General features: G+C 46.2%; 1 protein-coding gene across 3 annotated transcripts in view; it reads left to right on the forward strand.

Annotated features, from left to right (window-relative positions):
* The window catches only part of LOC122554793 (uncharacterized), a 48,254-nt gene that overhangs the window by 13,972 nt on the left and 20,067 nt on the right, over positions 1-14,215 (forward strand). The window contains exons 4-6 of one of the 3 annotated variants that reach the window (XM_087990881.1): positions 3,167-3,297; positions 4,639-4,706; positions 11,971-13,144. In XM_087990881.1, the coding sequence (XP_087847007.1) occupies positions 3,167-3,297; positions 4,639-4,706; positions 11,971-11,984 (213 nt within the window). In that variant the 3' untranslated portion in view covers positions 11,985-13,144. Of the gene's footprint in view, positions 1-3,166; positions 3,298-4,638; positions 4,707-11,970; positions 13,145-14,215 lie in introns of those variants that run through there. The other 2 variants (XM_043700172.2, XM_087990882.1) reach the window with 2 other exon arrangements.

Raw genomic sequence — 14,215 nt, forward strand, 5'->3', positions numbered from 1 at the left:
ACAAGATGTTAAACAGTTCGGTTTGTTTTAATACAGTGTGTAGCACACTGAGCTGCTTCACTACACTGACAATAACTTGCCACGCAGTTAATATTTACAATATATGAATTTCATGTTAAGTATACAGACCAATGGGTTTTATGGTGTTCTATAGCCAGAAGGTTTTGGACAGTGGTCCTTACCCATGAGATCGCTGTACTAAGCTCTTGTGCATCCCTCAGCATATAGTCCTCAACTCTGGAATGTGCTATAGTGCGAATGGTCATAAACAGTTCCTCATAGAATCCTTACAATGCAGGTGACTTCCTAGTCTACAAGTCCATCAAGTCTACAATGACCCTCTGAAGAGCATCCCATCCTATCCCCATAACTCCACATTTGCCATAGTTAACCTGCCTATCTTTGGACTGTGGGAGGAAACTAGAGCACCCAGAGGAAACCCCAAAGACCCACATGGGGAAGTATGTGCAAACTCGACACAGCCAGTCATCCGAGGCTGGAATCAAACCCGGGTCCCTGACGCTATGAGGCAGCAGTGCTAACCACTGAGCCACCGTGCTGCCCAGTGCAGCTCTTTGCATTGGTAGAGCAGAGAGCTTCAAGTAAACCCAAGAGGCTGGTCATGGCCTGCATCAACTTTAGTCTCCCAGTCGGCCTCAATCCCCTGCGGTTTGCCTACTAATGCCATTTCCCTAACCAAGGGACACCGTTTCCCTGGAGCAGGTGGAGAACAAGGACACCTATGTCAGACTCCTGCTCACTGACTACAACTCCACCTTCAACACCATTACCCCCTCCAGACTGATCTCAAAACTCCATGACCTTGGTCTCAGCTCTGACCTCAACAACTGGATCCTCAGCTTTCTGACCCACAGACCACAATCAGTGAAGATAGACAACTGCAGCTCCTCAACAACAACTCCCAACAATGGACCCCCCCTCCCCAACCAAGGATGCGTTCTCAGTCCCCTACTGCACTTCTTGTACACCCACAACTGTGTGGCCACGCCATCTACAAGTTTGCTGATGACATCACTGTGGAAATCTAACAACAATAAGTCAGAATACAGAAAAGAGAAAGAGAGCTTGGTGATGTAGTGCAATGAGAACAATCTCTCTCAATGTTGGCAGAACTAAAGAACTGAACATTGACTTCAGAAAGAAGAGGACATGCCCTCATCTATATCAATGGAGCAGAGATTGAGAGGGTGAAGAGTGTCAAATTCCTCGGAGTGACGATAACTGACCACCTGTCCTGGATCTCCCATGTAGATGCGATGGTCAAGGTGGCACAATGACACCTCTTTATCCTCAGGCTGCTCAGGAAATTTCGCATGTCCATTAGGACCCTCACCAACTTTTACAGAAGAACCATCGAAAGCAAACTGTCCGGGTGCATAACTGCTCTGCCCAGGACCATAGAAAACTGCAAAAGGTGGTGTGCAAAGCCTAGACCATCACAGAAGCCAGCCTCCCAACCATAGACTCCATTTACACGGCACACTGCTGCAGAAAGGCTACCAACATCATCAAAGACCCTTCCCACCCCAGTAATGCTCTCCTACAACCTCTTCTGTCAACAGATGATACCGAAGCTTGAACACATGCACTGTTAGGTTCAGGAACAGCTTCTTCCTGGCCCATTCTACTGGGGTGGTGATGGCCTAATGGTTTTATCACTGGACTGTTAATTCAGAGACCCATATAATGTTCTGGGGACCTGGGTTCGAATCCAATTTGAATTCAATAAATATCTGCAATTAAGAATCTAATGACAACTATAAACCATTGCCATGTTGGGGAGAAAATCACCAGTCACGGCATTCAATGACAAGAGTTTACTGCCCAAGGAAATACCAGAGCTCCAGGGAGAGAAAGACACCAACAGCACAGATGTCAGGTGCGAGTCTTCTCTCGGCCTGGAGCACATGTCGAGAAATTTTTACACGTCTTGTGATACAATAGGTCAGTGATGAGATTGGTGTCTTTGTACATGGTTTGTTTATACTAATCGTTACAGAATCATTGATAGTTTCAATACAGTAATTGTCAGTTTCAGGGTAGACAATGCCAGTTTCAATGTCTGCACAGAAATCCATTGCTGTAGTAATGGGCGTTAATCGCTTTTCCTAAGAAGAATGATTACTGCAGCCCTGGCCATTAACACTTCATATTGAGTGTATATCAAGTTGTTAGCATTTCTGTAAGAGGTGCTGGCTGGAACCAGACACTTTGGGCAGTGCGCGTTACTCGTGTATTCTCTCCCCCACCCGCCTTAAACTAATGAGGTGCATTGTGCTGGCATTCTGGTGGCCTCAGGCAGTGCCTGTATCTGCTCTGTTGTTTCTTTCCATGTTGTGATCCAGCGGCCAACTTTTGTGTCAAGTTGGCCAACTGATGACTCAGCGGCCATCTTGTGTGTCTGTGTGCCTAGTGTCACCCTGCCCTGTATCATCTCCCTCTTCAACCAATTGTCAGAATATCCCCTCTGGTTCACTAACGATCTTTAGGGAAGGAAGTCTGTCATCGTTACCTGGTCTACATGTGACTCCAGACCCACAACAAAGTGGTTGACTCTCAACTGCCCTCTGGGCAATTAGGGATGAGCAATAAATGCTGCCAAGCTAGTGATACTGTCATCCTGTGAAAGAATAAAAAAAATTACTAGACTGATGAATGGACTCTCTAATTTCAAATAATGCTGATCTTGCTAATGTGCGATGTAATCTGTATGCTTCTAAGTTTTTCCCATTCTACGATCTGTATGTCCTTGCTTACGATGATCTGCTTATGATGCTGGTAAACAAAGCTTTTCACTGTCCTTAGGTACACATGACAATAAATCAATCAAATTAAATCAAGAGCATCATTTGGCTGAATTGATGGATCTCCAGCAACAGTTGCTGTTTATCTTGGTGACCATCACTTTCCAGACTTACTTTGCGAAGGTGCACCTTCCTCAAGGAGGTGGGCAATGGTCTCTTCCCCCTCTCTTCTACAATGTGGCAGATATATCTCAGGAATCAGGAATTCAAATCTGTCATCATTGCAGTTGGGAGGCTATGCTATTGCTGTAACTGTATACCTGAATGATGAGTAACTTCTTTTTTCCCATTCTATTTACTAAGTGTCCAATTCTGTCTTTTTGTGTGTGTGTGTGTGGAAGCATTGCTTTTCCCCTGGAGAAGATTGGAAGTTTGAAATCCTGAGCGAAATAGAGCACATTAAGAAACTGCAGAGTGACCAGAAGCCCCTTCATTATCGCCATTTGGAGACAGGTCAGCTGCTGAAAGCCAGGTACAGCAAACCTCCTCACCTCCTGAATCGTTGTTTATTTGATCTTGCTGTGTGTGAATTGTTTGCCATATTTCCAACATCATATACATCTGAAACTTTTTCATTGTGACATCCTGAGGTTCAACAGTGTACAGTATAAATACATATCTTTCTTGAGGTAGGATGCGAAATATACTACAGCCGACTCCTGATACACGGCATTCCTAAGGACACTTTTTTTTACGTAAGTGAACTGAGATTTTTCCATCAACCTCTGTTGGTTCAGCAGATCATGGCTTGTTCAGGCAGACACTGGTTCAGAGATCCACTCTTTCTTCCCCAGCTGTTTCCTCCCATGTTTCCTGCATTTTGAAATTCGACACGGTTGCAAAATGACAAGTGCTGCAGGGTTGTGATAATTCCTGTGAATCTAAAATAGGATACGTTGGGATGTGTGGGTTGCTCACTCCCCGAGGCTAACAACCTGATCTCAAAAACAGAGCTTTAGCAGCCTGGGCCTGGGACAGCAACAGAATGTTGATGTTCTGGATTAGAGTCTAGATTAGAGTGGTGCTGGAAAAGCACAGCAGGTCAGGCAGCATCTGAGGAGCAGGAAAATTGATGTTTCGTCAGGTGTGGGATAGAAACCTGTGCAGGTTAGTGCTCCAGCCTCCAGGTCATATTTAGGTTGGATCCTGGGGATCTGGAGGAGGGATGGGGGGATTTCAGACTCTGTGACAAAGGTTCAGTAGGTTGCGGGTAGAAGATCACAGATCTCAGGGATACTACTGGGGTTAGGTTGGAAGCTTGTGGGCCGTGGGAGATCTCATGTTGGAGTGTGAGTGTTGTTGTCGGATGGGGATGGGTCAAAGGTTAAGGCTGGGGCCTTTGAGAGATTGGATGGGGCGTTGGAGAGCAGAGGTCTCGGGATTGAGAGTGACAGTGATCATAGTCAGTGCTTCCCTTCTTTTTAGTCCTGCAGTGCTTAGAATGTATTTCCTGCTGCCAATGAGCACTGGCTCATGTTACCTAGAGACCACGCTTCAGATATAGGCAATGGATGTCTCACTGGGAGCACAGAGAGAAAGTGTGGGAAGGAGTAGTGGGCTCGTTATTTTTGACCTATTGAACCACATCACAAACATTCTTTTTGCGAGGTTCTGGGGTAGAACATGGACCTGGAGCTGCTGGCTCTGAGGCAGGTAAGCAACATCCTAACCCTGCACACCCCCCAAAAAAGGTGTCTACAGAATGAAATAATGAAGAAGTTCAATATAAAAGTAATTCAGTTACAACAGATACATGCGCTGCAGAGATTTATCAGAGTTTATGCCTAACCTCCTCAATTTTCTTGGCCACCAGACTGAAGCCCCTCTATCCTGTGGTGGTTGACGGACCAAGCATTGCTCAATGCAGAGGAATTTTGCCAGGTTAGTTAAGTAACACTACATGTAGGGGAGGAATAATAATCTAAACAGTTGGTGAGCCCACACTTTTGCAGTTGGTTGAAGCTCTACTGTTGATATAAATGTACCTGAGGCTGAGATGCTGGCTGCTATAGGCATGTCTAAGGGGATTTTTAAAAAAATTGTTCTTGGGTTGTGGGTCTGGCTGGAAAATTTGCATCCATTGAGTTTCTTCAAAGAGGGAGTGATTGGTTCTCTCTTTGATCTGCCATAGTACCTGTACTGATGATGCTGCCCTCTGCTGGAATGTTTGACAGGGTCCTTTTGCTAATTAGCAGCTGGATGAGGGCAGAGGTCAAGGGATAGTTTTCCTGTCCAGTGGCTGGTGGTGCAGAAATATTTCTCTCCAGCAGCGTCTTTCTGTTCACTATCTTTCGGCTCAGTTACTCTTCGGAGGGTCAGCATAGACTTGTTGGGCCAAATGGCCTGTTTCACACTGTAGAGATTCTATGATTGTCTATCTCTTAAAGGTGTGCTGCATACTGACCATGAAACATTACACAAGAGTGATAGATCCAACCACCTTCACGTGCTTCAGCAATAACCTTCCCTCCATCATAAGTTCAGAAGTGAGGATATTTTTGTTTGCACAATATTCAGCACCATTCCCAACTCCTCAGATCCTGAAGCAGCCCATAGCTAAGACTGAACTGATAAGCTCCCTACCAGTGCCTGGCAATGACCATCTCCAACAAGAGAGATTCGCCCTTTGCTGTTCAGTGGCATCCTTGTTGCTGAATGCTCCATGATCAACATCTTGGGGGTTACCATTGATCAAAAAGTGAATGGGACCTGATATATAAACAATGTCCAGTGCTGGCTGTCATCTTCAGTCCAATTAAACCTGTTGGACTATAACCTGGTGTTGTGTGATTTTTAACTTTATAAACAATGTGGTTACAAGAACAGGTTAGAGGCCAGGAATTATCTGGTAAGTAACTCACCTTCTGCCTCCCTAGTGCCTGTCCACATCTACAAGGCACAGGTTACGAGTGTGATAGAATACTTGACCGAATGGGCGTAGTTCCAGCACTCAAAGTGTTTGTCACAATTTTGATGACAATTTTCTATTGCAAATGCTAGCAAAACCCAAGCCCCCTCAAAACTTTGCTTAGTCTAAATGCCTGATTCCATCTAGGTGCATCTCATCTTTTACTACCTATTTGAAAAAGCCAGAAATAAAAGAATTGTCAACATAGACAAAAGAATAAATAGTTGATTCAAAGCTTTGGATATGATCAGAGTTCACTATCTCAATCACAGAATAGCAACTAGTAAAATTGCAGTTTATCACTGGCAATCAGCAACCCTGATCTTAATGCTCTGTATTTTAAATGCACCCCTTTTGTTACAAAATGCAAATGTCCATTCCTTCTGTGTTGTCAGTAACCAATTCAATAGGAGCCCATCCACAACTTCTGCTGAATATGATAAGTGTGTGTAAATAGGTTACATGATGGAATTGGGTTGGGGTGAGTTTGAATCCCATTCTGCTCAAATCAGAACTGAGGAAGAACCTTTAAGGTAGGAAGGAGAGAAAATGAAAGGAATTATTATCCCTCCCTCATTATTGTGCTTCTTGGTAGCTTGCATTCCTAGAGGAGAAAGTGAGGTCTGCAGATGCTGGAGATCAGAGCTGGAAATGTGTTGCTGGAAAAGCGCAGCAGGTCAGGCAGCATCCAGGGAACAGGAGAATCGACGTTTCGGGCATACGCCCTTCTTCAGGAATGGGGAAAGTTTGTCCAGCAGGCTAAGATAAAAGGTAGGGAGGAGGGACTTGGGAGAGGGGCGTCGGAAATGTGATAGGTGGAAAGAGGTCAAGGTGAGGGTGATAGGTCAGACTGGGGTGGGGGCGGAGAGGTCGGGAAGAAGATCTCAGGTTAGGAAGGCGGTGCTGAATTTGATGGATTTGACTGAGACAGGGTGGGGGGGGAGGGGAAATGAGGAAACTGGTGAAATCCGAGTTCATCCCTTGTGGTTGGAGGGTTCCTAGCCGGAAGATGAGGCGTTCTTCCTCCAACCGTCGTTTTGTTGTGGTCTGACGATGGAGGAGTCCAAAGACCTGCATATCCTTGGTGGAGTGGGAGGGGGAATTGAAATGTTGAGCTACAGGGTGGTTGGGTTGGTTGGTCCGGGTGTCCCAGAGGTGTTCTCTGAAACGCTCCGCAAGTAGCCGGCCTGTCTCCCCAATATAGAGGAGGCCACATCGGGTGCAGAGGATGCAATAGATGATATGTGTGGAGGTGCAGGTGAATCTGTGGCGGATATGGAAGTTTCCTTTGGGGCCTTGGAGGGAGGTGAGGGGGGAGGTGTGGGCGCAAGTCTTGCACCTCCTGCGATTGCAGGGGAAGGTGCCGGGAGTGGAGGTTGGGTTGGTGGGGGGTGTGGATCTGACGAGGGAGTCACGGAGGGAGTGGTCTTTACGGAATGCTGATAGGGGAGGGGAGGGAAATATATCCTTGGTGGTGGGGTCCGTTTGGAGGTAGCGGAAATGACGGCGGATGATGTGCTGTACATGGAGATTGGTGGGGTGGTAGGTGAGGACCAATGGGGTTCTGTCCTGGTGGCGGTTGGAGAGGCGGGGTTCAAGGGCGGAGGAGCGGGAAGTGGAAGAGATGCGGTGGAGGGCATCGTCGACCACGTCGGGGGGGAAATTGCGGTCCTTGAAGAAGGAGGCCATCTGGGTTGTGCGTTTTTGGAACTGGTCCTCCTGGGAGCAGATGCGGCGGAGTCGAAGGAATTGGGAGAATGGGATGCCGTTTTTACAGGGGGCAGGATGGGAGGAGGTGTAGTCCAGGTAGCTGTGGGAGTCGGTCGGTTTGTAGTAGATGTCCGTGTTGATTCGGTCGCCTGAGATGGAAATAGAAAGGTCTAGGAAGGGGAGGGAGGAATCTGAGACTGTCCAGGTGAATTTGAGGTCGGGGTGGAAGGTGTTGGTGAAGTGGATGAACTGTTCAACTTCCTCGTGGGAGCACGAGGCGGCGCCGATACAGTCATCGATGTAGCGGAGGAAAAGGTGGGGGGTGGGGCCAGTGTAGTTGCGGAAGATGGATTGTTCCACATATCCTACGAAGAGGCAGGCATAGCTGGGGCCCATGCGGGTGCCCATGGCTACTCCTTTCGTTTGGAGGAAGTGGGAGGATTGGAAGGAGAAGTTGTTCCCAACCTCACTATCAAACCAGCAGACAAGGGAGGCGCGGTAGTAGTTTGGCGCACCGACCTCTACACCGCTGAGGCCAAACGCCAGCTCGCAGATACCTCCTCCTACTGCCCCCTTGACCAGGACCCCACCCCCCACCACCAAACCATCATCTCCCAGACCAGCCATAACCTCATCACGTCGGGGGATCTCCCATCCACCGCCTCCAACCTCATAGTCCCACAACTCCGCACCGCCCGCTTCTACCTCCTGCCCAAAATCCACAAACCTGACTGCCCCGGCCGACCCATTGTCTCCGCCTGCTCCTGCCCCACTGAACTCATCTCTGCATACCTCGACATGGTCCTGTCCCCCTTAGTCCAAGAACTCCCCACCTACGTTCGGGACACCACCCATGCCCTCCACCTGCTCCATGATTTTCGCTTCCCCGGTCCCCAATGCCTTATTTTCACCATGGACATCCAGTCCCTGTACACCTCCATCCCCCATCACGAAGGACTCAAAGCCCTCCGCTTCTTTCTTTCCCGCCGTACCGACCAGTACCCTTCCACTGACACCCTCCTTCGACTGACTGAACTGGTCCTCACCCTGAACAACTTCTCCTTCCAATCCTCCCACTTCCTCCAAACGAAAGGAGTAGCCATGGGCACCCGCATGGGCCCCAGCTATGCCTGCCTCTTCGTAGGATATGTGGAACAATCCATCTTCCGCAACTACACTGGCCCCACCCCCCACCTTTTCCTCCGCTACATCGATGACTGTATCGGCGCCGCCTCGTGCTCCCACGAGGAAGTTGAACAGTTCATCCACTTCACCAACACCTTCCACCCCGACCTCAAATTCACCTGGACAGTCTCAGATTCCTCCCTCCCCTTCCTAGACCTTTCTATTTCCATCTCAGGCGACCGAATCAACACGGACATCTACTACAAACCGACCGACTCCCACAGCTACCTGGACTACACCTCCTCCCATCCTGCCCCCTGTAAAAACGGCATCCCATTCTCCCAATTCCTTCGACTCCGCCGCATCTGCTCCCAGGAGGACCAGTTCCAAAAACGCACAACCCAGATGGCCTCCTTCTTCAAGGACCGCAATTTCCCCCCCGACGTGGTCGACGATGCCCTCCACCGCATCTCTTCCACTTCCCGCTCCTCCGCCCTTGAACCCCGCCCCTCCAACCGCCACCAGGACAGAACCCCACTGGTCCTCACCTACCACCCCACCAATCTCCATGTACAGCACATCATCCGCCGTCATTTCCGCTACCTCCAAACGGACCCCACCACCAAGGATATATTTCCCTCCCCTCCCCTATCAGCATTCCGTAAAGACCACTCCCTCCGTGACTCCCTCGTCAGATCCACACCCCCCACCAACCCAACCTCCACTCCCGGCACCTTCCCCTGCAACCGCAGGAGATGCAAGACTTGCGCCCACACCTCCCCCCTCACCTCCCTCCAAGGCCCCAAAGGAAACTTCCATATCCGCCACAGATTCACCTGCACCTCCACACATATCATCTATTGCATCCTCTGCACCCGATGTGGCCTCCTCTATATTGGGGAGACAGGCCGGCTACTTGCGGAGCGTTTCAGAGAACACCTCTGGGACACCCGGACCAACCAACCCAACCACCCTGTAGCTCAACATTTCAATTCCCCCTCCCACTCCACCAAGGATATGCAGGTCTTTGGACTCCTCCATCGTCAGACCACAACAAAACGACGGTTGGAGGAAGAACGCCTCATCTTCCGGCTAGGAACCCTCCAACCACAAGGGATGAACTCGGATTTCACCAGTTTCCTCATTTCCCCTCCCCCCCACCCTGTCTCAGTCAAATCCATCAAATTCAGCACCGCCTTCCTAACCTGAGATCTTCTTCCCGACCTCTCCGCCCCCACCCCAGTCTGACCTATCACCCTCACCTTGACCTCTTTCCACCTATCACATTTCCGACGCCCCTCTCCCAAGTCCCTCCTCCCTACCTTTTATCTTAGCCTGCTGGACAAACTTTCCCCATTCCTGAAGAAGGGCTTATGCCCGAAACGTCGATTCTCCTGTTCCCTGGATGCTGCCTGACCTGCTGCGCTTTTCCAGCAACACATTTCCAGCTTGCATTCCTACCAGAGAATCACAGAATAGGTAGGACACAGAAGGAGACTCTATTGTCAGTGCTGGCTGTCATCTTCATTCCTTCCCTTACAATGTTTTTTTTGCTCTTCATGATTTCAGTTCCCATTAGACAATTGAATCTGCCTCTTAGACAGATCGAACATACTTCCTGAATACAGCTAGCTTCTTCAGTTTCCATTGGTTTCTTTGTCAATCACCCTTGATCAGTGTTGTCTAATTTTTGAACCTGCCACTAATGGAAGTATTTTGCCCCGAACTAATCTGTCCAGACCCGTCATGATTTTGAACAATTCTCTTGAAGCTCCTCTAAATCTTCTTCAGAGAGAAAAGTCCTGTTTCTCCAATCTATTCACATTACTGGATTTGCTCATCTCTTAAATCTTTTTTACAACCCCAATAATGTCTTCAGATTGTTACCAAAGTGCAATCCCCAGACTTGGACTCAATACTGTAGTTGAAGCCTTTGTAGTGTTTTATAAAGGTTCACCATAACTTCCTTGCTTATCTTATGCCACTATTATTAATTCCTGTATACCTTGTTAGCTCTTTCTGAACCTGAACTACATCTTCAACTGTTTGTGCTCATATAAACCATAAGATGTGGGTGCAGAAGTAGGCCATTCAGGTCTCTCTGCTCCTGACTCCCTTTCACAATTGCACCCTTTAATTTATTTTACCTGTCTTCATTTTTCTCAACAAAGTGGGTCACTTTGCACTTCTCTGCATTATATTTCATCTGCCACTTCTTTGTCCATTTTGTCACACTCGTTTGACATTGATCACTGTCTTTCTTACAATTTTCAATACCTTCAAGTTTTGTGTCATCTAGGAATTTTGAACTTGGGCCATTCCTACCCAAATCTAAGTCAATGTAGGTAAAGAAAGCAGTGGTCCTAATACTGACCACTGTGGAACCCCAATGTGTACCTTCCTCTCACCCGAAATGCAGTTGTTCACCATTAATCCCTACTTCTTGCCATTTCAAAAGTATCTGTGCTGCTACTGGCTCTTATTAATGGGTTTTGTCTTTCCTGATAAATCTATTGGTGGTGCGGTGGCTCAGTGGTTAGCACTGCTGCCTCATGGCAGTAGGGATGGGTTCAATTCCAGCCTCGACCAACTGTCTGTGTGGAGTTTGCACATTCTCCCCGTGTCTGTGTGGGTTTCCTCTGGGTGCTCCAGTTTCCTCCCACGATCCAAAGATATGTAGGTTAGGTGAATTGGCCATGCTAAATTGCCCATAGTGTTCAGGGATGTGTAGGTTAGTTGCATTAGTCAGCGGTAAATGGAGAGTGATAGGGTAGGGGAATGGGTCTGGGTGGGTTACTCTTCGGAGGGCCGGAGGGGACTTGTTGGACCAAACAGCCTGTTTCCACACTGTTGTAATTCTATGATTACATGTCACTACACTTTTTTGAAGTCCGTATACACCAGATCAACTGCTTTACCCTCATCAACCCCCTCTTTCATATCATCAGAAAACTCAGGTAATTTATTTAAACACCATCTTCCTTTTCTGTGTGTTAGCTTTTCCCTGTTAATTTTTTTTCCCCAGTTTATAACTTGTAAAAGCTTTCTCACCACCCAGGATAAACTGACTGGCCTATAGTTACTGGGATTAATACAGTGAGTAAAATTTCAAAATATCCCCGAAACAAAATAAATTGTATGTTTTAGTCATATGGATGTTAAGGTACAGATCAACCGGAATGGTGAAACAAATTTCAAAGGTTAAATTACCTACTCCTGCATCTCCATGCTTATCTCTTGTGTGTTATTTTATGCTATAATTTCTGTTCCTATTTAATAGTGTGTTCAATTCAATATCCATGGTGGAAGGAGACAGCATTTAAATATATATTAATTAAAGTGACTGTTAGACACACAAAATAGGAATTTTGGACTAATAGGACAGTTTAACTTTTGTTAAAGTTTTTGCATTTTAATTTTATAGAAATCCTAAACTGCAGGTGCAAGCCAAACTGAGGAATGAGCATCCATGAGCGGCTATTCAACAGATTGCCTTTTGATGCTTGTGAGAGAGAGCCCATTAACACTCTCCACCTCCTCTCTAAAAGGTGGAGACACTTGAAATCTGTGACAATGGGGAATCTTCGTGGATTGCTTTCCTCACCCGGGAGGACTTTCCTACAGCAGTGTTACCATCGGGAAAAGTGAGTGACCCTTGGGTATGAAGACAAGGCCAACACTTCATGAACTAGGGTCACGCAGGACAAAGTGATGCCAATGTATTGTGAGACTTTTGACTTTGCAATGGTTGACTGTTGGTATTAGGCCCCCAGAAATTGGCAACATAATTTGGCCTGACAGTCACGAGGATTTGGATATTTGAAAGTTCTTCAGGAAGTCATTAAGATACATATTCTGGGATACATTCAGTTTACTTAATCTTATTTTACAAACCAATAATCCTCTGCTAATTTTCTTCCCTCCCTTGAAAGCGTAATTTCCTTACGGGGAAATGGTTCCAAGTGCAGCTTCTGAAACAAGTAAGTGCAAGTTGCCATCTTGCTGGAAGGAGACGATTGGTGGCGCTTTTAGGCTGAGGGTTACCATGTCTTAGGCAAGGGTTAAGGGTTTCAGGAGACGGGCTTTCGTGGTGACCTCAGTCGATACACACACCATTGTCATCACTCTGCATTGCAAACCAGCCATCTAAGTTTACTGACCCCTTTTATCGGCTTGTTTCCCAAGATACAGTTGTTCATTCACAAGATTTGGCAGTCAGTCTTTACAGACTATTAACTCAGAAAAGGCATTGTCGTTTGAGCTTGATCTGTATTTCATCATCCAGTGGCCCACACAGATACACACTTCAGATGCTGTTCATGATTTAAGGAATGAGAATCTTGTGATTTCCCTTTCTAACCAGGAGGCACTCAACCCACTAATGAAATGCTTACAAATTATTGACTTCAATCAGCTAGCTCAGCACAAAAAATGGTTGAACCCAGTATCTTTCTGGCCTGTCCAGTTCTGTTAGTAACTGGATAAACTTGCTGAGTTGTTAGGAGAGCTGATATATTTGATTCACGATGTAAAGAATTTAGATTACATTGTAAATTCAAACTAATAAAGGCAGAGCTTGTATTCATGAAAAAAAAAGCCATTTCCCAATTCAGGTCAGGGATTGAGAGTGTTGTTTTTCTCCCACTTGCCATATCATTCTCCATTATCATGGAAATAATACAGCAGCTTTCAAAGTGTCACTCTTGAATTAATTACCACGAGGTTTATGAGAGAGATATTTTGCTGAACTGATCTTTCATCAAAGAAATAGCTTCCTTTGCCTTGATACCTTTACAAAAGACAAAAAGAGATCAAACATTGATTGTATGGATAATTATTGCTGGAAATCTGAACCTTACAAATCAGACTGCAAGCTACATTATAAGATGCTTTCATTCCATCTAATTCCCGGTATAATCTGAGATACTAGAAACTGTCACCGATCTTCATGGAAGATTAGGCGGACTTATCACTAGGACCATTTATATAGCCAGGAGATCAAGGTCCATTGTTGAAGCTCTATCTCCCACTCAATGAACCAAGATATCCATTCCAATTCATGCCAATGGGATAGTTGAGCCTTCTTTTCAGAATATTACTGGCACAATTTCGGTGAAGGAACAGCAACCAATGGCAAAATATAGGTTAAAATCTTCAAACCGAAACAAAGGATGGAAAAATTATCATTCCAGTTCTGAGGAAGGGTCACTCGACCTGAAACGTTAACTTTGATTTCTCTCTACAGTTGCTGCCAGACCTGTTGAGTTTTTCCAGCAAATCCTGTTGTTTCTGATTTACAGCATCCGCAGTTCTTTCGGTTTTGAAAAATTATCATTACTTGACACAGTTAAAATCCTATTCCCTTTGGACCAAGACTCCAGTCATTTTACGTTTATTAACACAATGCTGGTTGGAATGGCTTCTAATGGCTGTTCATTCCATATTACATAATCTGAAGTCCCTGGCTGACCATAAAAGGCCCTCATTAACAGCAAAACATATTGAGCTTAGGCCAAGCACAAACCATCAATAATCAACTTGATGATTTCCAAAATTGCATCCATCTCATCTTCTCAACCTTTTAGCTGAATAGTTGACTATATTGATATATTTTGCTGTGCAGATATGTCTGGCATTTAATTAAGCG

Source organism: Chiloscyllium plagiosum, unplaced genomic scaffold (genome assembly GCF_037043375.1).
Source record: "Chiloscyllium plagiosum isolate Xiang-an unplaced genomic scaffold, Cpla_swu_hap1 HiC_scaffold_9, whole genome shotgun sequence".
Taxonomy (NCBI): Eukaryota; Metazoa; Chordata; class Chondrichthyes; order Orectolobiformes; family Hemiscylliidae; genus Chiloscyllium; species Chiloscyllium plagiosum.